The sequence below is a fragment of the Stegodyphus dumicola genome, chromosome 11 (assembly GCF_044657685.1).
Source record: "Stegodyphus dumicola isolate Sdum_Otavi_A_Nest chromosome 11, ASM4465768v1".
Lineage (NCBI taxonomy): Eukaryota > Metazoa > Arthropoda > Arachnida > Araneae > Eresidae > Stegodyphus > Stegodyphus dumicola.
Window position 1 is genome coordinate 101,334,926 of NC_140778.1, and position 27,492 is coordinate 101,362,417.

Below are 27,492 nucleotides of genomic sequence, written 5' to 3' on the forward strand. Positions count from 1 at the left end.
AAAAAATCAAACTTTTATTTATTTTTTATTTGAGGAAATCTCAAGTTTTGTAACATTTGTTTGGTAAAGTAACCTAAAATTTGGTAAAGTAATCTGCAAGACATTTTTATTGGCTACACATTGTAATTAGTCCACAGAGGCTTTGTCCCTGAAGGACTATTTGTTTTCGTTTTGCGATTTTGCGTCGATTCACTATAAATGTCCGTTTCACTTTTCAAACTGCTGCCAACAAATGTTAGAGTCCTGCATTATATTTGAAGAAATTAAATAATGAAAAATCTGCATAAATGTATGTATATTTCTCGCATTGTGATAAAACAATGGAACATAGAGCCATTGAATTTTGAATGACATAATCCTCCTACGAATATGGGGGCATGTGGAAGACCAAATTTGAAATTTGGAATTTGTTTCATTATCGATTTCCTATTTCCTAAAACTTTAACGAAATTTTGAGTAACAAACTCAACGATTTAAAAGCGAGCAATGGCAACACTCTACGTGGAAAAAAAGACCTTTTTATCTCCAGCGAACGGAACTAACTGTGTATCGGAAATTCTAAACATATGCTCATTTTAAAACTATTTTGAGACATTGCTATTGAAGTGAATTTTATGGTTTAAGTGCAAAGAACATGATATTTAATAAATAAAGGTAACATACAAAACGTTAAAAAAACGCCCCTTTGGACGTAATTTAAAATCTGAAACCTTTCAGATTATTTTTTTTTAAATATACTGTCAGCTAAATATTAAATTTCTCTGACTGATATTCAATATATTTCTATCATGTTTAATTAATCATTAAATAACTTATGTAACCTAACGATAAATGGCAACAGTAAGAAAAAGTTTTAAAAGAAAACGTTTTAAGAGGGAAAAAACTCTTCTAATAACTCAATCGTTAGTTCGATATTCGGCGGATTTTTGCATTTACTTGTTCCAGAGTAAACGTCTTTGCGTTAAAGTTTCGTATGTAATTCTTTTACGCAGTGTTTGTATTTTAATTAAATACACTTTGTTAAATGTTCAAAGTTTAAAGTTGGATAAAACTTGAGAGTAAATAATGATGACTTAATCTCTTTCTCATATTTATTAAATTTAATTCGACGCATAAATAAAAATGCATTTGTTTATATGTAAATAATTATAAACTTCTTTTTTCTGTATTTTAATATAATTGGTTAATTTGTAACATTTTTCATTTAATGCCATAATTTTCTTATCCTTGTAGTATATAAGTGCCAAATCTCAAGGGTTCCTAATATAACTACATATTGCCAATGTGTAGGAGACTAGTTTTATTTTTGAATGTAATTATTTTCTGTTAACATGCCTGAAGATGCAATTTTTATTCTTTCAAATCGCAAATCGCGATTTGAAAGAATAAAAATTCTAAATAATTCTAAATATTAAATAAAAATTCTAAATGATCTAAGCGCCAAATCTGGTGCCCATTTAACAGCGCGCCAAATCTAGCGTACGAGCTGATTTCAGATTGCGTTATATAGTTCTATGTTTCTTAAGACGCCATTGAAATACTAGTTTAATTTTTAAATCGTTTTTTGATTTAAAAATCTTTTTTGATATCCTATGGATTTAACAATTTGGGAATTGCCCATGACGAAAAGTGTGCAATAGAATTTTGGGTAAAGTGCAGAATCACCCACCGCTTGACGCATTTTTAAGAATTGCACATACTCGGTATCCATGTACACATCGACCTATTTTCACTTAGGAAAAAAAAAAAAAAAAAAAAAAAAAAAAAAAAAAAAAAAAAGATCCCAGAATTGCACAAAAATGGCACTGCGCACACCCTTGACTTTGTCTATGTACACATCGATCTATTTTCACTTAAAAAGTAAAAGAAAATTGACGAAAATCCAATTGTTTTTACCCTTGTAAAAAGCGGCAAACAAATAAGTGGACGATTCTGCAATTTACCGAGAATATTTTTAAAGAAAAGGCATCATTCATTATAGAAAATTACGTTTGAACAACCAACGAGATGAAATTATGCTTTAGCGTCGGTAGCGAAATAGCGATGCAGGCATCCATTCCGTTATGTTTAGCAATTTTTATATAAATTATAATAATGATGAAATAGTTATTTACTCTTATGCTTCCATTCAGTCATGTTTAGCCTTTTTATATAAATTACAATAATAAAAAAGTATTATATGAAATTAACCTTTCATCTAAATTACAACATCAATCTTAGATAGTTATTTACTATTATACTTCCTTTCTTGCATTACTGGTAGTTCGGTCCGAGGTTCGAATCCCGCGAACGAGCTGGCTGCATGGGCGTTTTCGTGGTTTTCCCCATGTGTAACGTGTATACGAGCCAGTTTCCCTTAGAAAGTCCTCCACGAAGGCATCCCTCTCATTAGGCAGATAGCCCTAGTGTGCTTTGCCATAATTCACACCTTTGTTGCATTAGGGTTGCCACAATTATTTTTGGCAGCACTTGCATCAACAACAGTTTGGCGCTTTTTTACGGGCCTCAAAACCGAATAGTACCAAATTATTTAATAATAAATTTAAATTAATTATAAATAAATAACTTAAAATAAAATTAATAAATTTAAATTAATTCCAAATTAATAAATTAAAATAAAATTAATAAAATAAATTATATAATAAAATTATAATTCATTAAAAAATTATGTTCGTGTGATAAACGAAAAAGGAATTTTGTAATTCTTATAGAAGTTCACTAAATATAAGAAATTTCTTACAGAATTGTTGAGTATAAATTTTAAGACATTAGACGAATAAATTACATGTTTTACATTTTCTACTTATTTCGATTACTGCAGATTTGTTACGATTACACAATTTTAATTCTTCATGACACTTGTTTACTTCACATAATCACTCATAGTAATGTTTGTTTCTTGTTTCGTACTATAGTTCTGTGTGTGTGAGGAGGAAGAGGAATCTTCATTAAAATGTAATTTATATGTCTACTGATAAGCGTAACTCATTAATAATTATAAATTCATAATTCAGGATATATAAATTCATACAAGGAGGGCTGCAAAATTTCTCGCATTCTAGCGTCTATCAGTTGCCGTCTAACTCTACACTTTTTACATGGGGTTTCATAATATTTCGGGTGTGTAATTAGTAAATGATTGGATGCTACTTTGGTAAACGGTTGCACGGATTTTGGCGATTTGTTTTCAGGCGAGCGATACGACATGTTGCGGCACAGCCAGCGAACTATTAAAAATAAAATTACCCTTTTTGTGAATGATATCACTTACGTTTTTATATTCATAAATGTCCTTTTGCTTGTTCTATACTTCATGTTTATGTTAGGAAATAAATAAGTATAAAATACTGCAGCGGCAGCGCCAAACAGGCGATACGGACTTAAAAACTGTACAGAAAAGCGCCAATTGGGGAAACAGTAAACCCGTTTGGCAAACCTACAGGCTGATGGGGAGAGAAGAATTTTCCCCGGCAGTCAAGTGGAACTACTTCAACGAATGTGTGCGTCTCTGCTTCGCCGAGATATGTGAACTTGTGTACTCGCATCTGTACTGTGCTCTGAATTTCTTAAGCCATTATAATGTACCCGGCAACTGTTACTTTTCCTCATTAAATTTGATTATTAATTGTAACATGTCTATCTTAACTAAGATTTCGGCTTTCCTAGTTAATGTTAGGGATATTTTCGTATGCACGTGTTACTCACACGTACATCATTGGTGACCCTGTCCCTCGCTCCTTCTGTTTCGATCCCTAATGACTATCTGTCTCAATCTTTGTTAAAAAACTAAAAATATGCTTTATTTTGATGCCAATGCTCTTCCTTATGACTGATAAAGGCTCCACCCTATTTATTTCCTCCTCATTTTATCGTACGGATTACACGTAGTTTATCACACTTAAGGAGGATTTACAGGTATGTGGTCAAATTTTTTTAATTAATTGTGATTGGTCTTAATTATGTTTTTGTGATATGTTTTGCTCTAAAATTATAGTTTTAATTTAATTATTGATTGTTTAAAATTGATCTTTGGGTAATATTTGTGCTCACACTTTTATTGAGATATTGAATGTCTTCATTATTTTATTCTAAATTGATACTGTTTTGATACGGTATAGTGCAAAACATTAAGTTTACGATTTACGATATATTTATAATTGGCAACCATGCCAGGATCGGAAGGCCAAACCAACGAGGAATCGAATATGGCGGTTCAGGAGCTCACACGTGGCAGTTAAAATTCCCCCTTTATGGAAAAAAAATGTTAAACTTTAGTTTATTCAAGTTGAAAGTAACTTTGCTTTAGCGAAGATTAGTAGCGATAGTACAAAATACAACCACGTGGTTTCTTCGATAGACCCTGAAACTCTTTCCGCAGTATCAGATATTTTATTTAATCCCCCAGCGACGGCTAAATATGATGCCCTTAAAGCTAGGTTAATAGTAGAATTCTCAGATTCGGAAAGCGAGCAAATACGCAGACTTATTTCTGAATTGCATTTAGGGGACGAAAAACCATCTCACTTATTGAGAAAAATGAGAGAATTAGGTGGAAACTGTACTGACGAATTTTTAAAATCATTATGGCTGCAAAGGTTACCTTCCGAGGTGCATGCCATTTTATCAATAAGTTCGGAATCCTTAGACAATTTAGCAAAAATGGCTGATAAGATAGCTGAAGTGCGCACGCCAACGAACAACAGCGTGTTCGCGGTCCAGGCAGCTTCGGCGAGTTCCCCCAGAAACCCTAACGATTCTGGTGCCCCCCCCCGAGGAGCTTAAGGCCTTAAGGAGTGAAATCTCTGCCCTAAGTAAACAAGTGGAGCGACTCTCCCGCGGAAAAACGAGGAATAATTTCCCCCGGGATCAACATAACAAAGCACGTAGTTTTTCGCGTGGGCATTCCCGAGAGCGTGTGAACAATTATTGTTATTTTCATTCGCGATTCGGTAATAATGCACGAAAATGTCGAGCACCTTGTTCCTTTTCTCAGAACACTACGGCCCAGGAAAACTAGTAGTAGCGGCTGTCGATCAAAATTCATCGGCAGTCGCACATGCATGTCGTTTACATGTTTACGATAACAGATTAAATTTAAACTTTTTGATTGATTCGGGCTCGGATGTTTCATGTGTGACACCAATTTCTAAGTTTAAGAAAATGCATCCTGATTCGCTTCAATTATTTGCCGCGAATAATTCCAGAATTTCTACGTATGGAACAAAATTGTTAACTGTGAATTTAGGACTTAGACGAAACTTTTCTTGGAAGTTTTTAATCGCCGATATACCAGTGCCTATAATAGGAGCCGACTTTTTAAGGCATTTTGATCTTTTAATCGATTTAAAACGAGGTAGGCTTATCGATAATACTACGAAATTAACTCGTATTGGTTCTCTTTCCGATTCTAAAAATTATTTTTCGGTAAAGTTAATATCTGGTGATTCACCATATCACAGAATCTTGAAAGACTTTCCGGAAGTACTGAAGTTAAAATCCGATTCGGGTAGAGTAAAGCATAGTACGGTTCATTACATCGAAACAAACGGTCCTCCTGTGCACAGTAAACCGCGTAGGTTAAGCCCTAAGTTATACGAAGCAGTAAAAAAAGAATTTCAATTTATGATAGATCAAGGTATTTGTAGACCATCAAAATCAGCATGGTCATCACCTCTTCATGTAGTTTCTAAAAGTTCGAGCGACATACGGCCAGTAGGAGACTACCGAAAACTAAACGCGTGCACCGAACCCGACAGATACCCTATCCCGCATTTACTATCCCGCATTTAATAACACGCTTAGCGGAAAGACAATTTTTTCAAAAATTGATATCGTTCGGGCATATCATCATATACCAGTCCATCCAGATCATATACCGAAAACTGCAGTTTGCACCCCATTTGGTCTTTTCGAATTTCCGTTTTTAAATTTCGGACTGTGCGGAGCAGCTCACACCTTTCAAAGGTTTATGAACGAAATTCATGGAGATCTAAAATTCGCCTACGTCTACTTAGATGATATTTTGATATTTAGTGATACGGAAGATGAGCATAAATCTCACCTACGTACTGTTTTTGAAAGATTAACTTCATATGGATTGACAATTAACGCTTCGAAATGTGTTTTCGGCGTTCCGGAAATATCTTTTTTAGGCCATATAATCAATAAAGATGGTACCAAGCCTCTGACGAACAAAGTGGAACCGATACTTAACTACCCACTTCTTAAAACGGTAAAAGATTTGCAGAGATTTTTAGGATTTTTAAATTTTTACCGTCGATTTTTACCCAACGTAGCCCAGAATCAAATACATTTAACTTCGTATTTAAAAGGGGCTAAGAAAAATGATAAGACAATCCTGAATTTGTGTGAGGAAGCGCGGAGTGAATTTCAACAGTGCAAACAGCTAATCGCTAATGCTGTTCTTTTGGCACACCCGAAGAAAGATGCCCAGTTGGTTTTACAGGTTGATGCGTCAGACTTCGCGATCGGTGGAACGCTATCACAAATAGTTGATAGAAATTTACAGCCTCTCGCATTTTTCTCACGAAAGCTTTCGCAGGCGGAAAGGAACTATAGTGCGTATGATCGAGAGCTATTGGCAGCTTATGCTTCTATTAGGCATTTTAAGCATATGTTGGAAGCACGGAACTTTTCTTTAATCACCGATCACAAACCGCTCACGTATGCATTCCGACAGCGTTTGGATAAGTGTTCACCTCGTCAGGCTAGGCAGTTAGACTTTATCTCACAATTCACCACTGAAATTCGCCATATAAAAGGTTCGGAGAATATCGCTGCCGACGTACTTTCGCGTATAGAAGCAATAAGCATGCCTAACCCTATCGATTATGAGGAAATCGCTAAAATGCAAGAAATCGACCCAGAATTACAAACATTGCTTAAAGAGTCAAAAGTTCTACATCTCAAAAAAATTACCTTACCGAATTGTAGCTTACCGATATATTGCGATGTTTCAACAGGTAACGCCCGTCCTTACATTCCTCCGGCATTCCGTGAGAAAGTTTTTGCCCCCTTGCACAATTTGTCTCACTCCGGCATTCGCGCATCAACAAAGTTAGTATGTTCACGGTTTGTTTGGTCTTCCATCCGCAAAGATTGCGCGAAATGGGCACGGCAGTGCATTCCGTGCCAGAAAGCAAAAGTAAGCAGGCATACTAGAACCCCGTTAATGAAGTTTCCAGACCAATCACAGAGGTTTGATCACGTCCACCTTGACCTTGTTGGTCCCTTACCTCCTTCTCAAAATAATTATTACTGTCTAACTATGATAGATAGATTTACTAGATGGCCCGAAGCAGTACCCATACCAGACATAACAGCACGCACAGTAGCACAGGCTTTCTATGACCACTGGATTGCTCGATTTGGTTATCCGACTGTTATTACTACCGACCAAGGGCGACAGCTTGAAAGCGGCTTATTTCGAGCCCTTTCCCAATTATTGGGAATCAAGAGGATCAGGACGTCTCCGTACCACCCACAGGCGAATGGACTGATCGAGGAATTCCACCGTCCTTTGAAAGCTGCCTTAAAAGCGCACGATACCAGTGACTGGGTGGCTGCACTTCCAACGCTGCTGATGGGTTTCCGCGCCGCTCTCAAAGAGGACATAGGAGCAACCACTTCTGAACTGGTGTATGGAAAGACTATCCGTCTCCCAGGAGAATTTTTCAATCCGACACCTCCGGATGCATCCCCCAAACAGTTTGTGGAGGATTTAAAATCTCACTTTGCCAGTGTCCGCCCGACCACGACCAGCGAACATGTTTCATTCATCTACGCCTTCACAAGTCCACATATGTGTTTGTTCGACACGACGGAGTTAGAAAACCACTTCAAACTCCTTATGATGGACCATTTAAGGTGCTAGAAAGACAAGATAAAACGTTTGATCTCGAAATAAAAGGGACTAAGCAAACGATCTCCATAGATAGACTGAAACCCGCTTTTGTAACCATGGACTCTTCTCAAGTTGCTTCCAAGAGTGTGAAAAAAACTTCGGACAATTGTATCACCCGTTCTGGACGATTAATCCGACCCCCGCATCGGTATGTCACATTTCGTTGACACTGCGGAGGGAGTATGCAGCGGCAGCGCCAAACAGGCGATACGGACTTAAAAACTGTACAGAAAAGCGCCAATTGGGGAAACAGTAAACCCGTTTGGCAAACCTACAGGCTGATGGGGAGAGAAGAATTTTCCCCGGCAGTCAAGTGGAACTACTTCAACGAATGTGTGCGTCTCTGCTTCGCCGAGATATGTGAACTTGTGTACTCGCATCTGTACTGTGCTCTGAATTTCTTAAGCCGTTATAATGTACCCGGCAACTGTTACTTTTCCTCATTAAATTTGATTATTAATTGTAACATGTCTATCTTAACTAAGATTTCGGCTTTCCTAGTTAATGTTAGGGATATTTTCGTATGCACGTGTTACTCACACGTACATCAATACTATCTCCTAATATGACTGATGGTAAACCCACTGCTAGACAAGTTATTTATGGTAACCGATACTTTGTTGTCATTTTATTTAAAAAATAATTTGTTTTATTATGCGTAAATTTTGTGTTTTAAATATTATTTATGGCTTCTAAATATTAAAAATTAATTTAATTTTGCATTTTTATTTGAAATAAAAATTTTATTGTTTATGATATTTTATGGAATTTTATGTTGTGGATGATGTAATGAATGACGTCACATTACTTCAAAAGTAATTGGTTTTAATATCTATAAATTTAATCTAATGTTTTAAACATTATTTATGGCTGTTAAATATTAAAATTCAATTTAATTGTGCATTTTTAAAATGATTTTATTATGTATGATAATTTAAATAATTTTAATTCTATTCGTGATGTAATCAGCTCCCTGATTGGTTACAGAATATTTGTGCATTAAACGAGCTGTAATCAGCCCCCTGATTGGTTACTGAATATTTTTGCCGTGCCATTTTAAAATTTTATTGATCATCTCTTCGAACTCCTTAGATCACATTTTTTTAATTTTTTTTTCAAATTTTTGGTATAGCCCAGCACCAGGCCCTGACGGCCTAGACTATAGCATCCTCAAGGTCGCCTACAAATCACATCCCATCTTCTTTCTTCACTTCTTCAACAACCTACTGAAACATGAGCTCTTCCCAAGCGCCTTTAAAACTGGTCATGTAGTCTTCTTCACTAAAAAGAACAAAGATCCCCAAAGCCCAAGCTCTCTCCGACCGATCTGCCTGTTGCCGGATCTAGGGAAAGTCTACGAAAAACTAATAGTACAAAGACTCATCTTTCATCTGCAAGACAACCGCATCCTAAGCAACAGGCAGTTCGGCTTCCGCTCCGGCCTCTCCACACTGCATGTCCTGGAGGAAGTTCGACGGATAATCCACCACAACAAAGAACAACAGCTTCACACGGCCTTTGTCTCAATTGACCTTCAGAGTGCCTTTGACACCCTCTGGTGGCCGGCCATTAAACAAGCTCTCCGCTCATCTCGATGCCCCCTTAACATCTATGGCATATTTGACAGTTACCTCCAGAATCGTTTCCTCCTGGTCCCACACAACAACGGGACAACCATCAAACAGCAGGAGAGAGGATGCCCGCAAGGATCTTGCGCCGGCCCAGTGCTCTGGAATCTAACTTTCAACAGCATCATCTCCACCAACTGGCCACAGCATACACAACTAGTTGCCTATGCAGACGACGTTGCGTTCCTAATCCAGGGTCGCACCAGAAACGAATTGGAACACAGAAGCACTTAAATATTACAAAAATTCAGCTTCCTCTGTCAAGAACTCAAATTAACCATCTCCACTGCCAAATCAACCGCTCTCATCATTCCCAAGCCAGGCACCAACCCAAGCAGAAATCCATGTATTAAATTCCAACAGAAAAATCTAAAAATCGTCAAAGAGCTCAAGTATTTAGGCTTAATATGGAACAAAGGCCTTACATGGATCCCACATCTACAGCAACTCAAAATTAAGACACAAGACATTGCACGCAAGGCCCGTCAATTTCAAGGTATAAATTGGGGTCGAAACCCATATATTAACAAGATTTTGTACACGACAGTGATTGAACCCATAGTCCTGTACGCTGTGGCAATATGGGCAAAGCCGATGCAAAGCCGGAAACGTAAACAACTACAGACCATCCAAAGACCTTTCGCACTAATGATGTGCAAAGGTTTTCGCACCACAGCCACCTCTGCGGCCATGATCCTTGCAGGCATACCGCCACTATATCTTAGAACCGAGCAAGAAGCTACAATAAACAGAGTCCTGCAACTACGCAAAGACGCCATCTTCCACGATACAACCCACAGTCCGACCTTATATGAAAACCCTCGCCCCACCCAACGCCCACACCCGGGCATTCAAGGAAGAAACTTCCGCATCACCATAGACAACACTAGCAATTCTAGTATTCCCAACGCTACGTACGTCTACTACACCGATGGATCCAAGATTGAAGACGGTGTGATAAGGTTACATAAAAGAAGAAGAGACTGAAGATTTATATGGACAAGGATGTTTCGTGAGCATAAGCTGAAAATTATTATTTTTTTTAACTTACAAATACGTTTTCAATAGTTGTTAAAATAGTCTTTATTAAAATAATTAAATCGTTGGCAATGTTAAAAACGCAAGCTCGAGAGCCACAAATTGCTCTCGCACGTAAAATGTATAGAATTGATTTGAAAGAGATAAGTTTCTCTCTTGTCGAATTGTATGTAGCCATTTTTTTGCGTTCAATAAAATTTTTATGCTGTGTTTTGTTTTGAACTTGATCTCACAACCCAGGGTTTGCATAGCGGTTTCGGCCACTACACCACAACGGAGTTGGTAGCGCGTACATTTGCTACCACCAAAATGATGAACATACCAGTTGGAAGGCAGCACTGCGGCACTTCAATAGTGTGTTCCAGGCAGAAGCCTTGGCCATCCTCAACGCCACCAACGACATACTAAGTAACGGCTACCACCAAGCATGCATCTGTACAGACAGCCAATCTTCACTCCTGGCAATTCAAAACTTAAGCCACACCTCCCCAATTATCTCCGAAATCCAAAAGCTACTCTCTGTAAACCACCAGCAACGCATTTACCTCACCTGGGTCAAGGCGCATGCTGGTCTAGTTGGAAACGAGGCAGCAGACACCCTAGCCAAAGAAGCCGCCATCAGTTCTGAAGTTCAGCAAATCCGTATCCGTGCACCACCATCGCATCTAAAGAGGCTTCTCAAAGAAGACCTACTCAAAATATGGCAAGAGGAATGGAACGCATGTGACACCGGACGACGGACCTACAATCTCCTACCCAAAGTCTCTCTATCACGCCTCATAGCTATACCCCAACTCACCCAGTTCATAACGGGACATGGCCCCTATCCAGCGTATTATTATAGGCACAACATCTCCACTACAGATGCTTGCGTGTGCGGCCAACTTGGATCACCAGACCCCTATATCTACTCTTGCCCACTCACAGCAGACAACCACATTAAGCATCCCACTCCTCCTACAGACGCCTTTCAACGGTTCATTATTAAAAACAAACCTGCAATCAATAAAATCTGTAAGGTCATTGACCAGCTCGCCGCTATGGGCCAAGATATATGCGACGCTGCATAATCCCACAACGTCTGCCACTAACAGAAGTCAACATGAACATCACCCTGTGCTGCTAACATGTCACCGCGCTCGGCATGCTCATATACACAGCAACCTATGCGCTCCACAAATATATATTCGTCGGACCTCTACGTGTCCCCCATATCAATGTCCAGCAATCACATGTTATTCCCATCTTATGGCCCCTCGTCTGTAAACACACCCCACAATGTACAGTATATGTGATCAATGAGGCCAAATATGTATCTGACATGTGGTATATGTGTATTATTATTTTTTAAGTGTGTTTTATTTGTCATAAGTCTTCAGTGTTAATCAAGTGTATCCCTCTCCCCCCTTTTTTCCGCTCTGCGTGCTCTGTGTTTTCTGTACATTTTCATGTTTTTGTGTTTTCATACATTTAGTACCTAGCTCTGAGCCCCTCACCTGTAAATCCGTCCCACAAGTCTCATACCTGTGATTATGTAATTAGTCAAGCAATGTTAATAAGTCGCCCCTGTTTGGCCATGTAAACTCCTGCACCCTTAATAAGCTCCCGGTGTGGACTCTCGAGGCCACAGGGAGTTGTTGCCATTAGATAGTGGAAGGCGAGGGACACATGCCTGTTTATCTTTGGTAGCCACCAGGCGTCCCCGTCTTCCGTCACCTACCTACCTACCCAGAATTTTAATAAAAAAATATAGCCAAGAATGGCGATAAATGATATGATGTGGCAACCCACACCGATTTACGAGCTTGCGGTAACCGATACCATTTGGCAAACGCAATGTAAGCAACCGTAAATTTCTGATTTCTATAGAGGATGGAATTACGGTCACAGGTAATATAGTGGTCAATTACATTTATTCAATTTCATTACAAATTCCCGAGATATCCGTTTATTTAAAGTTAAATGCACGTGCTCCTGTGTTCTTATTTTTCCAGCATAGCGTCCTCTTAAAAGTTGTTTCGCGCTGCATTGCATAGGGAAATACAACATTTTTTTAATTAGAATTCTACTAAAGTTAACTATCTAAACACAAAATTCCTAACACTATTTTCGGCGATTGTTTAACGCTCAGATACTGTGGAGAACACTGTTTTGGAGATAAGATTTTTGCATTTAGTTATGGATTGCTCTAAACCTGCTGTGAGTGATGTTGTAATTAAGTGTCAGGAGATTTTAAAGGAAAATTTAACGGGGGAGTTTTCAAACAAGCGTAAAAGTTTGTGAAAGCTAGGCATTCCAAACAGATATTTTATGTATGAATTAGCAGGAGAGTATGAATTTTTTAGAGGATTTTAGATGGATTGTGGATTATTGAAGGATTAAGTTTGTTGTGAAAAATGTAAGATACCATGTAAAGGTATCTTATATTTTGGAAAGCCAAGCAAAGGGGAGATTTTCCGGCATTGTTTTTAAAATTACAGCCGTTTAACCTCAATCATTTTCATTAATCATTCCTTAATATTTTTCTTTTAAAATCGTGGGCCCACCAGCGACCGAGCGGTAAAGTCGCTGAACACTGGTAGTTCGGCCCAAGGTTCGAATCCCGCGAACGGGCTGGCTGCATGGGCGTTTTCATGGTCTTGCTCATGTGTTTTTATTAAACATAAAGTGGTTCCAGCGAAGAAAATATGTCAGCAATCTCCTGAAACTCGAAGTGGGGCTTTGATCTTCGCTCTTACGTAGACCGTATAACTAGTTTGTCTTTTTAAGGCGAAAAGTGTTCACTGCAGCTTCCGTTAGGGCTCAAAAGAAACAGTTTGCTTTTTAAAAATTTTCACTTTAATATTTTAAGACGAAAAATCTCCACTGTTATTAATATGCGAAAACCATGTTACTTTCAAAATATAGTTAGAAAAATTACACTTTGAGTTTAAAAAGTTGGAAAAAATTCGTTTAGATTTTTTAGGTCGAAAAAGTTTCACTTTAAATTTTTTTTACGAAGAAAAACCTCCACTTTTATTTTGTCTATGGGAAAACCCATGTTAATTTCAAAATGCTAGGGAAAAAAGTTATACTTTTTTTTTGTTTCGACACTTTGATTTCAAAAAGTCGAAAAAAAAATTCATTTAGATTTTTTTTTTGTCGAAAAAGTTTCACTTTAATTATTTTAGGGAGAAAAATCTCTACTTTTATTTTTATCTATGGGAAAACCCATGTTAAATTCAAAATGTAAGGGGAAAAGTTACACTTTGATTTTTAAAAGTCGAAAAAAAATTCATTTAGTTTTTTTTATGTGAAAAAAGTTTCACTTTAATTTTTTAGGAAGAAAAACATTTTTTATTGGTTATGGTATACTTCATTATCGCTCTAACTTTTTTCTTTTGAGTTGTAATATTCCTGAACCTGAATCTTCAGAAAACGAAATCACTCTGATTTATCAAATTCCTTCTAAGTGTAGAATATAGTCTTCAAACAGAATATTTTAGTATAAGTAAATGCATTATAGACAAAAATAAGATTAAAAATACTGCATTATTTTTCATGTCCTATTCCTGAAACTGGTTAAGGTTCTTACCCCCTGACTTATCCCATTCGGGACATTTTCAGAAAAAATATTCATTTCTTGTTCATGTTTTCCATACTCAGACATTTCCCCCCCTTCTTATATGTTATATTTCACTATTGCTCTTACATTTACTTATTACATAAAGAAAAGAGAAATTTAAAATATCTTAACCTAAAAATAGAAACAAAATAAATTTAAAATTATGAATTCATTCATTATCGAGGATGTACAAAGATTTGAGCAAGTTGGAACAGAATTGCCCATGTGCAATCCATCAGCCTCATGTTGATTTCCGCTGCACAGTCAGATGAACAAAGAGGATAGACACGGTCAAATACGAGGGTTCAAGAGATAAAAGCACGGCTTTGTGTTATCGTCCACGTTTCCCGTGCCATAGATGGACAAATGCATGAAATTTACATATAAATACATGAACTTTTTTCATTAAATACTACTATATAAAGTCAAATAGTGTAATCAATTAAAATAATGGTTAATAACTTGGTCAGGATCCACGAGAACCAATCAGAAAGCGCTATGGGTGAGACTACTGCCCTCTAGCGGTTGTTGTTGAACTAAATGTTCCAGAAATTCTAACATGTTGCAATCACGTGGCGGATTTAGTATGACATTAGAGTAGCGGGGAGATCTGCGTCAATCAATAAACATGTTCATGAAACCGGATTACAACACAAACAGGATGAAACATGTGTCTGACATAGCAATAGCAATCCGAGGTGACAATGCGTGATGACGTCACGAACAAGAAGCAGCGCGTCCATGTTTGAGCACGGAGCAACCCCCACGTACTCCATAAATTCCCTCCCCCTGTAAGCACCAAGCAGTCCTTCGTCTGGGAGCGCCTCAGGAGGCTCCGCCTATCTGCTCCCCCGCTCCCTGTGGCGTAGAACTCTCCTTTTCTATCTACTGTCAATAACTCTAATTTTGTTTATTTTAGGTAGTCAGACATGAGTAAGAAGTCTGAGGTATTATGTTTAAAAAGTGCAGAATATGTATAATGTTTGTTGTTTTTTAAATAAGAGAGTGTTTTTTTTTACTTCTTTGCTTCAGACTGATATTTCATGTAAATTTTAACCAATTTTCGGTCACTTCGGCATTGAATTTGCGGAAAAGCTACTGTGATTTATGGCTCATATGCCAGAAAAAGGCATTTTAAGGTTATCCGACAGTAGTATTGGCCCCACTGCGGAAGCGGAAGTGACATTACAGGTCACGTAACCGGAAGTAACGTAATTTTGGCGCGTGTAGTTGAGTTGTTTCGAAGAGGAAGTGTTTGTTTTCAAAGTGGAAGTAGAAGTGCATGTAGATTTTAGGATTGGGGGGAAGTTTCGTTTTGATTTTGTGGCAACGACGATAGTTCCACGCGTTAATTTTTTAATCCGCCATCTTGGAATCGAGTGGAGTTGTTGGAAAGTGAAATTAGAAGTGTTTTTTTCTAAAGTATATGAGAAATAGTGTCAGAATTTATTTTTTTTTAATTTTGCGGCAACGATGTTTTACCAAAGTTTTATTTTTTCTTGTGGCAACGATGAGGGTACCTCGTGTTTATTCATGCTGTCTGACCTATACGGCAATATGTCATGAAGGAGAAGTTTTATAAGAAAACAAGCTTTTTTTATTGGTTCTAAGAGAGCCATTTTGTTTTGACGGTCACAACGAGAGTACCAGAGCAATTTTCTTGGGAAAGAATTCAGTTGCCTTCTGTTTGTTCTGGAAAAAGTAATTTATAAAAAACTATTGTCTTGCAATTTTTGAAAAGGAAGCGTGCTATTGCAACAGAGAAGCCTACAACTTCAAACAAGAACGTTAGATTTTCGAGTCAAAGAAGTACGACCTAACGATGAAAGTATAACGACGTTTAAGTTGGAATCTTTACCTTTTCATTATTTTTGTCTCGGTGAACATTTTGTTGTGATATCAGATATCGCTCGTGTAATACGTGTCCACTTAAGAAAATATGTGCGCTTCGAAAATAATGAGTTTATACCGAAGAAAAGCGGAATCACTCTCTTCCCTTGCCTGTGTCAAGCCTTATCGGACAAAGTGCAATATAAGGATATACTAAGTCCCTCTTTGCGAGAAGATCAGAGTGCAATTATACGAGACTCTTGGTTGCTTTCAACAGATACAGTTGAAAATTCCCCGTGTGTTTTGTTTCGGAGATATTTTATACGCAAAGATTTTACTCGTGAATTTTTGCCAAGTGTGTGTGTTCTTACAAGAAGTGAATGGGAGCAACTCATACGAATAAGGAAACAACCGAGCTGGTTTCGTTACTGCTTAGGTCTACTTTCCAGTTCTACTTCTTAAACGAAGTTTTCAACCGAATGCCATCCCATCAGGAAAGCCAAATCGCTCCTGTTGATGCAGAAATGTGTCTTTCGACTTCTCTTATCGAATTCTTAAAAGAGACTATAAGTAAAAAACATCGTGGACATTTTCGAGCGTAGTGGGTGCATTATGGAATACGGCAATAAGCTTGGCCATCAATGTGCGACAATGTGTGTGCGTGTGATTATGGCAAAGCCTCGAGGGCTATCTGCCTAAAGGGAGGGAGGACTTTCTAAGGGAAACTGGCTCGTATACACATTACACATGGGGAAAACCACGAAAACGCCCATGCAGCGAGCCCGTTCGCGGGATTCGAACCTCGGACCGAACTAACAGTGTTCAGCGACTTTACCGCTCGGCCACTGGTGGGCAGTGTGTGACAATGACCAATTCGGATAAACTTTGGATATATGGTGATCTTGCTGTGTGTAAAATAGATATTATGAACATTGCTGCTGAATTTGTGAGTAAAAATTCGAATATTGCAAATTATATTAGTGTCATTTCTAAAAAATATCGATTTTGAGATGTTAAATAATGAAAAAGATTTATCTATTTCAGGTTAATTGGTTCATTTTTTTTTTAAATTTACTGTAAATGTCTATATAAATATAAATGTGTGTGTGCGTGTGAATAATCGCCTATCAAATTATTTTTTTAATGTTTGTAAATATTTTTTTTTTTTTTTTTTGCATGTAAAGGAGTTTAAAATTGAAATATTTAGTTTTTTAATCTGGTGAAATGATATGATAAATGAAATGATAATAATTTTCTAACTTAGGTGAAACTATGAAACTGATGTTTGAACAGGAACACCATCTGCTTTGAGGATTAGGTGAGGGGTTAATGAGCATAAATAAATTTTCAATTTGATTTACCATTTATTTGGATAGCGGTTGTATGAGGGTGAACATAACATTTTCCGTTGATAAAAATTCCTGTTGTAATGTCAAAAATTCTGGATCTGACGTATCGGAACCAGCGCAACCGGCAAACTTCGGTGTTATCAATGCTTTACATCCTGTTTCTAGAGTAAAGACCAAAGAGATCAAAAGATGGCTAGAGAAGAAGGATTCTTATACGCTTCACAAACCTCTGCGACGCAAGTTCCAACGCAAGCGAGTCATTGTAGGGGGTATCGACGAACAATTTCAATCTGATTTAGTAGAGTTACAAAATTTAGCCAAGTTTAAAGAAGGTATAAATATTTATTAACATGGATGGATATCTTTTCAAAGTATACCTTTGAAATAAAGGCTGCAATGTGAAAAGGGCATTTGAGAACATTTTTAAAGAACGTAAACCAGATTCATTACAAACAGATAAGGGATAGGAATTGAAAAATAAATTAGTGCAACATTTATTTAAAGAAAAGGGCATTAATTTTTTTTACAACAAATAACGAAACAAAAGCGAGCATTATTGAAAGATTTAATAGGACTCTAAAGACAAAAATGTGCAAATATTTTACAAACTTTAATACACATAGGTATATAGACGTGTTCGATAAATTAAACTATAGTTACAATTACACTTGTCATTCAAATGGAACCTTCATCGGTGAATATAAATAATCAATCTGTGGTATGGAAGAATTTATACGGTGATATGATAAAATCTGATACGAAGCCTCAATTTAAAATAGGCGATAACTTGAGCATCAGTAAATCGAAAAGACAGTTTGAGAAAGGTTACGAAAATAATAAGACTTAAGAAATATTTACAATTCATTGAATTGTCCACCGAAAACGTGTCATTTACAAATTAAGAGATTTAGCTGGAGAAGTTATTGAAGGTAGTTTTTATGAAAATGAACTACAAAAAGTATCCAATTCCGGATTTTATCCAGTGGGAAAAAAAAAAAAAAAAAAAAAGGAAACCAAGGTGGCTGGGAAAAATGCAGTATTTTGTCAAATTTCAGGGATACCCCGCATAAATTAATGCTTGGATATCCGATGTAAAAATGTTATAAAAAGAGAACATTCTATTCTGAATTTTATCAGTTAGAGACTTGTCGTTCTACGTGACGCTGCCTTCTGATAGTAGTGAGGAACATTTCTCAGAAAATACACTTTCGCATTTTGTGACATAATTACCTATACCAATTACATTAAGTGGTCTGTGGGAAGTTGGATTAACCGAAATAATTTATCCGCACGAACGATATGACATATATAAACAAAATAATCTCCTTAGGTTTGCTTTAAAAGATGGAGAACTCGAGGGAAGAAGGTTACCACCTCGATATTATGAAAGTGTACAACACGAAATGAATATTCCACTGTTAAGAAACAAAATTACATTTAAATACAAACTTGTGACAAAGCGTGTGAACATTAAAACTGAGAAAGGAGCAAAACTAATTTTCGAGAAAGGCCTTTGCAATCTGTTGGGATTTGAACCACAAGTAATAGAAGATATCACTGAAAGTTCCTTCGTCGCTGATTCACATGATTTTCTTAAATTCTTCAGTGCAAAAATAAAGCAATATTAGCATTTACTAAAGTAACCAATTTAATAAAGAATATACTTACATTATAATAATATAAGGTACATTTTTATCTGTAACACTTTCATTATGGAGGATAAAATTAATTCAACTGTCATGTCTCTGACAGAATCCAAGCATGTTGAAACTGGTCCTCGGTTCAAATAATCGCTGTGCATGCAAATTCTACCAAATAATAATAATGATAAACATACTAATAAAATATCAAAGTTTTTTCTAATTGCGATATGAGTAACTGATTTACCTAATTAGGTCTTCATTATTTAAGTTTTGTGTCGCTTCTTGCATTACTCCGCTTAGTAAAGCTTCTAAAAAATCATTTCTTCTCTAACAACCCGTGATTTACGGGTTCTGGAAGTTCTGAATGATTTATCCTAGTATGATAAGTTACTTCTGTAGCATTAAAGCGACGATTTGTTTTTCTCCTTACTTCCGTAAAAATTCACGGCAGGTTATTAAGGATAAAAATTACATTCAGTAAACACTTTTTCAGCATTTCATTGGTTTCATATTTGCAATGAAAGTTATACATATTAGAAGAAAGGTTAGTTGGGACAGACTGACGCGTTCAGCGAAGAATCTTCAAACCATATTATTTCCTGCATTTAGTGGATGTTCTACAGCAAATTCGGCTGAGCGGTAACGTCGCTGAACACTGGTAGTTCGGTTCGAAGTTCGAATCCCGCGAACGGGCTGGCTGCATGGGTGTTTTCGTGGTTTTCTCCATGTGTAACGTGTATACGAGTCAGTTTTCCTTAAAAAGTTCTCCAAGAAGGCATCCCTTCCTTAAGGCAGATAACCATCGAGTGCTTTGTTGTAATCTAATAAACCAAAACCAAACCAAGCTTCTACAGCAAATTCATTTGAAATATCCTAATTTGAAAAAAGTAAGTTTGAAAAAAAAAGTATCATGTATCGAAATCTCTATATTTTAGGAAAAAGTTAACTACTTGAGAAAAGGTGATAATTACATCCAAACTCAACGCACTTTGATAAGGATAGGGAGCTATTGTATTTTCTAGACAGAACTGGGTCGGTTCACCTAACTAAAAAAATTATGACCCACAGTGAAATCTTTAATAAAATTATTTGAACTAATTTTTAATAAATAAAGGATATTAACGAAATCCTTTCTTGCTTAAAAGAGTAAACTTACTATTTCGTCATCGGCAAAATGTAAATCAATCATTTCATCTTCTTTTCCATCAACAAAATTAACGCCTGATGGGCCTGCTACATCCATATCCGAAATGCGTGCTCAGGGCACGCCTTTAAACACGGGAAAAAAAAAAAAAAAAAAAAAAAAAAAAAAAAAAAAAAAAATGTGCCAAATAAGAGCTCTTGCTGCGGCATGAGAAGATATTCCTACATCACAATTCAAGGCGAGAGAAGGCTGGTTCCGGTGAATGATAAAACGAAATGGATTTTCATACAGTGCGGCGTCAGAAGAGATTAAAAAAAAAAAAAAAAAAAAAAAAATGTGTGCACCATATTAAAAGAATCAACGTTTATTTAATTTGCGTAAAAGTAAATATTAAAACTGCAAGTGTTGGTTAATTTGTGCTCCTGTGCGGACTAATACGTGCCGAGTGTTGATAACGTAAACGGGGTAATTTATTATTTATGTGGATGGGAGAAAGTGAGTTTGTTAATTTTAGGTAAGTATTAGACAACTTAAAATTTGATACTTTTATTACTTATGCCATTTTCTTCCACTTAGATTTTAACTTGGCTGTTTGAAATGAAATTTACGTCCAAAATTACTCACGAGAAAAAGCGCAACATTTGGACGACGCGTCTAATTGTCCGCACCTGCGTTTTAGTGATGCAATTTTCGTAGAAAAAGTGCGGACATTACGTGAGAATATACGGTATGTCACGATTCTGTGAAATTCTTTCTCCGTCTTCCTACTATGCCGTTACAATATAATTCTTGTCTCTTTAATGCCTCTAAAATTCACTTCATTTCATTTTTTTTTTTTTTTTTTTTTGTTTTGTTTTGTTGTTGCATTTGTCTTTCATAAGCATTCTTTGAAATACATGCTTCTAACCGTTGGAATCCCTTGAGGTACCATTTTCTATGTGCACATGTTTCTATATACCTAGAAAAACGTATGGTTAACAGTTCAAAATAGGATTTTTTTTCTTTCCAGGTGTAAAAATTTTACTAGTTTGTTAATTTTATTTTGGTACTGCAATTTATTCTCATAATTTTATTTTCAATCTAGCAGCGCTCATTATCTTTTCGACAATAGGAATTTTAAATTGCACCTGTTGACATTTAGCCACTTGGCTGCATATGAACCTAGTATTAAAAGTAATTCAAAATAATTGCCCCACGATTCTACATAATGTACAAAAAGGTGTTTATATTTTGTATTGTGCTCCTTTCCATATCATTATGAACAATTATTTTTATCCGTATCGTTGCATTAATGGATTATAAACGCCTTATTGCAGTGGACTGAATAAAATATTTTGTCTTTTGGTGAAGCGGTGGGAGATGGAAGGCGTAATGCAGTAGTGCTAGCATGCCGTTTGGACACAATGCTAAAAATTAATTTTGAAAAGTGGCAATTTAGTAACTAGTCATCAAAATATTAAAGCGCACATTAAAAAAATTAAGAATTTGAAACATGTTTTGAAGCTCAGCGCTTTTAACTTGCCATTATCAAAAACATTGTAGCAATACCGACTTTTCACTAACTATAATATAATAAGGTACTCATCAGTGGCGTAGCTAGCATAACTGGCGCCCGGGGCACGATACCTTTCTGGCGCCCCCTTTAAAAGCATATAGTAATGTAATATATAGAATATACTTGTAATAAGAATATAAGACAAAAGTAAAAGGTTACAGTACCTAACTTAAAATATTCTATAATATATTACGAATAGTCACTGCAAGTACTCTTCTACAAAATACTGCTCTGTTTTTCGAGATATATAGGATACACAGGCTCAGGTTAGGCTTGGGATAATTTACCCAAAAGCAATTTAAATTTGAGGCAAAAGAATCTTGTTAAAAAACCAAGACTGGAATTGGATTCGGAAATCTGTCTGTCAGTAGAAAAATCGGACATCTAGAATAAGTTAAAGATATTATTTACTTAACATACTAAATTAATTTAAAAAAAAAGTACAATTTTCAAACAATTTAAAAGTTAATATATATAAGGTCGCTATATTTAATAATAATATAGTGTTATATTATAATAATTGATACTACTAGCAATTGATACTGAAATAGTAAGGAGTATTTGCAGAGCGACTCTCAGGTTTGGAAAAACATCTTCTCCATACGATATTATAAAGGTAAGAAGCTGTAATGGAGTTTTAAGTTCAATTTCTTTTCTACTGGTGAGTAACATCTTGCAATCACATATTTCGACATAGAAGTTCTGTTCTATTAAAATCTGTATTATAAAATTCACCCAAATTCTTACAATTTTTTTTCAAGACCGTTATCAACATTATCCTTGTTTAATAAATTTTCAACATCCAGTAAAAATCCAAATTTGGAGTTAAGATCACTTAGGTCGCTTATTTATTTCCTGTTGCAGACGATCAAGAACGCTTCTCTAAAATTCATTTTAGGATCTTGTAATCTTAAGCTGCACCTCATGATTTTATGCCAGAAATGGACTAAAGTTATGAAACTAAAATTCAGCATATTTTGCAATAAAAATGCAGCTTCACTTCTGGTGTCACTTGTAGTAGTAGTATCCTCTGCTAATTTTTCTAATAATTCTACTAATTCTTCCTGTTCTCCAACAATAACGCTAACCGCTTCTGCTCTGGCGCTCTATCGTGCTTCAGATTTATGTTTAACAGTATTCTTTAAAGCATTTTTTAATAATTCCCATCGTAATGTTGAACGTGAGAAAAAGAGATATATGTTTTCAATTATTCCAAAGCATGTTATAACGATTGGATCTTACTTAGCTGCAGTGACTCCTACTAAATTTAATGAGTGGTTATCACAATTTACAAATAATGCTTTATTATTTTTTCCATAATTCTTTGTTGAACGCCAGATATGTGACCTGACATCACGGCAGCATTATCATAACATTGTAATCTACAGTTTGTTAATGAAATCTGATCGGAATTTAATTTTTCTAAAATTGTATTTTCAATTGAGGCTGCATCTTTAGCATGTATTTCAATAAATCTTTGATTCAATCGAATAATCACTTCAGCGCGAAGATGGTTCGATATTATTGGAAGATTATTAGAGAATTTTAAAAAAGCAACGTCATTGAACTCCAGAATTTCCTGAATTGCAGTGAGGGTTTCTGTTGCATTTTCTGTACTTATTAGTAATGGACATGGATTTGGGACTTCTGATGTACTTGAGCCCCCAACTTCATCATCTTTAGAGTATTTTATTTGTTGTGATGTGTTATTGCATAAACGTTTAGCAGCAATAGAAATACAATTTGAATCTGATTTTAGTTCTTCATCCTTCTTAACTTCCCCCCCCCCCATTTTTTTTTTCGATTTGTTTATTAAATATAATTCCATTCTTATTCTGGAGTTCTGAGCTTCTTTTTCTTGCCCTAGTTTTCTTTTCCGATTCTGAGAACCGCTAAGTTTTTTCCTTGGCATTGATATGGTCTAAATAAAAAATAATTTGTGAAAGTTTCGGAAAGAGAAGTTATTGAAGAAATAAAAAGACATTAAAGGCAATTACACGCAATTAAAAATGGAAAATCTCTGCAACTATTAGTGATAGGTAGTGCTGGATTTAAACTTGATGAGACCCTAAGCTATTTGAAAACTGGGGCTCTTTATAAGTCTGTTATGCTATATTTTAAATTTTGGGGGGCCCTAAACTATAGCTCTTGTAGCTTATATGTAAATCCTGCACTGGTGATAGGGAAATGGAAGTTCCATTTTTGTATAAAGCTTGTAGGATTCTCCACTGCGTAATTGTAAGTTAACGTTGAAAGTGAAGAATCTTGCGGTTTTGCAGCTGAGGATGGTGGTTCGGTAAAACCATCGAAACTAGTCCTGTGAAAATTTTGAAAATTAACGCTGATTTTTGTTGTTTGACTTCTGAATTAATCCCTTATTATTCAAATAAGATTTAACAGAACTCCGTCTTGGAGTTGTACAATAAAGTCGACACTTGGTCGTGAACTTAAGAAGCTAAGAATTAAACTAAACTTATCTTAACTAAAGAGATGTAGCCGAAGCTATTAAGATTGTAATTTAGTTGGCCCCTTAACGCTAATTGACTGCGAAGTTATCAAGGGCCTAAAGTACGGCCGAGCGTAACTATAGCTTAAGAGAGAGAAGCCTAAAAAGGCGGATGTGTGCTGACCAGAATCTCTGATATCTTTCTCTCTCAGACAGTAAAACTTCGCGGTTATATACCGGTCTTCCTCATTATTGTATGAGACGTGATTCTAATACTACGTTCTGGCCGGAAGTGCTAAGTTGAAGTTAAGAAGCGACAGGAAAGGAAGTTTAACTCAAAATTTAACTATTAATAAAATTAACATAATCCTTACAAGCTAGTTACTGCGGAAATTTGGGGGCTCTAGACCTGAAATAGAAATTTCTCTAAGCCTACAGCTTCTTTTCTGACGCTGTGTGCGGCCATGGTTCACTCATTCCGCTCCTGCTCAAATGTCGAGATATTCGCCGATAAGACCAACCGGCTTCTTTGCGCCCAACTACATTCTCTCAAATTCTGACATCTGCGCATATAGTTACTGTCTACCAGAGTACACGGAATGAAATTCGTCAAGAATTTATAACCTGGAATCGTAATTTCTCCTCTTAAATATCCTGTCAATTGAGCAGATCAGATGCGCTGTAGCGACAACCGTTCATTCATTGGCAGCCAAAATGTAAAATTTTGCATTTCCCGTCGAAACCTGTATGCATATCAATTTGTGTTCAATTTGCTTTATATCTTCTCGGTGCGTCGTGGTACGTCGGTTTTTTTGTCTAAGAATGTAGTTCAAGGTCGAAGGGTTATAATATGAGACTGGACCGTTTGTTATCTTTTTAAAATAAAAAGCGAGAGCTATGCATGCATTTCGTTTAAAAAAATAAAAACATACATCTATTTTACAAAAATAAAGTGGTCAGAAAAAAAGTTTTGTATACGGAGATGTTTGATTGATGTACTGCAAGCATAATCATTTATTACACATTTTATCAGACAAATCAAGAAAATAAATGATTAGTTATATTACAATAATTATTAATTTTAAATACATTTTTCAGAAATCGATCAAAATATAAACTGAAATTTTTCGGAAAATCTTGTTTGGAGACAATTTGGCGTCCCTCTGCGAGCAGCGCCCGGGGTATCATACACCCCCTTGCCCCCCCGTCGCTACGCCACTGGTACTCATTGATTTTCACTAGCCCTTTCTCAAAACGGCGCCAAGATTATCGCCAAGTTGAAACTATTCGTATACAGTTTGCAGCTGCCTTATTTCTGCTATTGTTTTATAATATGGCATCAAAAGGTGTTTCTTCCCCAAAGAACTGCCACCACATGAATTCGGAAAAATACCACTCTAGATGATGTCGAGCCGTACCACTTTCATTTTGTTGATCCAACAATCGGTGCTCAAAATGTCTTTCCACATTTTGGGTCTGAAAACCGATTGTTGGATCAACAAAATTAAATGTATTATTCACAGTTAAATGGCTATAAACAGTATGGCAGTTAAATGGCTACAGTATTGCAGTTAAATTCACAGTTATGTGAAAAGCTGAAAAACTATAAACAGTATGGCAGTTAAATTCAGTTAAATGGCTTTTCAGGGTTGTCTGTTTTATTAGGCTCGCCAATAATCAATATATTGTCGATTGATATAGCACGTGGTCTACAGTCATTGATATCAGTATGCTTCCTTCCCGATTTGGAAACTGGTCAAGATTTTTACATAGTTTAAATTTTAAAAAAATGATATCACGCGGTTCCTCAAAGTCGTCGAAGCAATTTTTTTTTTACGTAATTTAGTGGTTAATCGCGGAGGCCCTGAAAATCAAGCAGTACCCACAATAACAGATATTTTAAAATTTTGCTGTGGCTATTTTGCTGAGCAATATTTTGAATTTTTTGAAAGACATTCGATTTAAGTCTGTAGTAGATCGGTTTTAAAAAAAAAATTAAGAAAACTAAATTTTACTAGCAAAATATTTTAATTTGAAGTACATAGTTCAATGCTGATTTCTGAATTTTCACTTCAGGTAAAGTGATATTGAAATGGCTCACACTAAACAGGATGCACCTCGTAAGCACCTTGTCACGAAAGCTGCAATGAAGAGTGCGCCTTCTACAGGTGGTGTGACGAAGCCTCACATATACAGGCCTCAAACTGTAGCTCTGCGTGAGATCCGTCGTTACCAGAAGTCAACTGAATTGGTGATAGAAACACTACTGTTCCAGAGACTAGTGAGAAAAATTTTTTCTGACTTCAAAATTGACCTCCGTTTTCAATGTGCTGCAATTGGAGTCTTGCAAGTGAGTTTATGAAAGTTTGATTATGTTAGTCGTTAAATTTTCACCCTTTTAATCTTATTAATATGATATACGCAGAAACTTAACGCACAACTTTAATTCAGGCCAGTTTACCGTCCTATGGAGAAAACACATTTTACATATGAAACCAATGCTGTATCTCGACTTTAAACAGTGATATCCACTTAGCCATTGGTAGACCTGCATATTTTGTCAGGATTAAAATTTATTGAAAATTCTTTATAAAAGTATGTAAAAGATTTAGTGTACATAATAATTAATTGTAATAACTAAGGGAAGTAGATGAACCAACTTTTGGTATTTCAGTTTTGTTATTTAGAAATTAAATATGGATTCCGTGCCAGGTTACGTGTTTGCCTAATTTTGTTTGTAACTACTTGTACCGCATCTCAATAATTTTCATTCTATTTTAGAAGGCGAGCGAAGCATATTTGGTTGGACTGTTTGAAGACGCAAATCTGTGCGCTATCCGCACCAACTGTGTGACCATCACTCCTAAAAACATCCAGTTGGGTCGACAAATGTGTGGTGAACGAGAACTTTTCGTCTCAAATGTATAAGCATCGATCAGTTCTTTTTTTTCTTTTTTTTTTTCCCTAAATTTATAACGTGTTTCAGTTTAAAATGACAGAAATTACTGTATTGGCAATGAAAAGCCAATACATAATGTATTAATTTGGTACCAGAACAGTTAAATTGTATGTAGCTTCCCATTTATTTTAACATACATAATATCTCTTCGTCATTGCGTAAAGCAAGTTTCTTTTTCTTTTGAAATATGTACGAAAATAATTTAGTCACTTATGTTTTAGTCCATGTCATAAGCATTGCTTCGTCAGCGTGTAACTTGTGTCAGTCACGTCTCATATGAATATTTTCTATGGTTTAAAAAATGTTCTTGCAAATATTTACCTTTGTAAAGGTTCAGGTTGTACTCAAATAAATGATTACATTCGAAATTTG

General features: G+C 36.0%; 1 protein-coding gene across 1 annotated transcript; it reads left to right on the top strand.

Moving 5' to 3' along the window:
* The first annotated feature begins 871 nt into the window (after positions 1-871).
* On the top strand, positions 872-27,441 carry LOC118202719 (histone H3.3A-like). Its single transcript, XM_085826476.1, has 3 exons — positions 872-971; positions 26,238-26,511; positions 26,943-27,441. The coding sequence occupies exons 2-3, from the start codon at positions 26,254-26,256 to the stop codon at positions 27,087-27,089; spliced, it is 405 nt and encodes a 134-aa protein (XP_085682602.1). The 5' UTR covers positions 872-971; positions 26,238-26,253; the 3' UTR covers positions 27,090-27,441.
* The last annotated feature ends 51 nt before the right edge of the window (positions 27,442-27,492 follow it).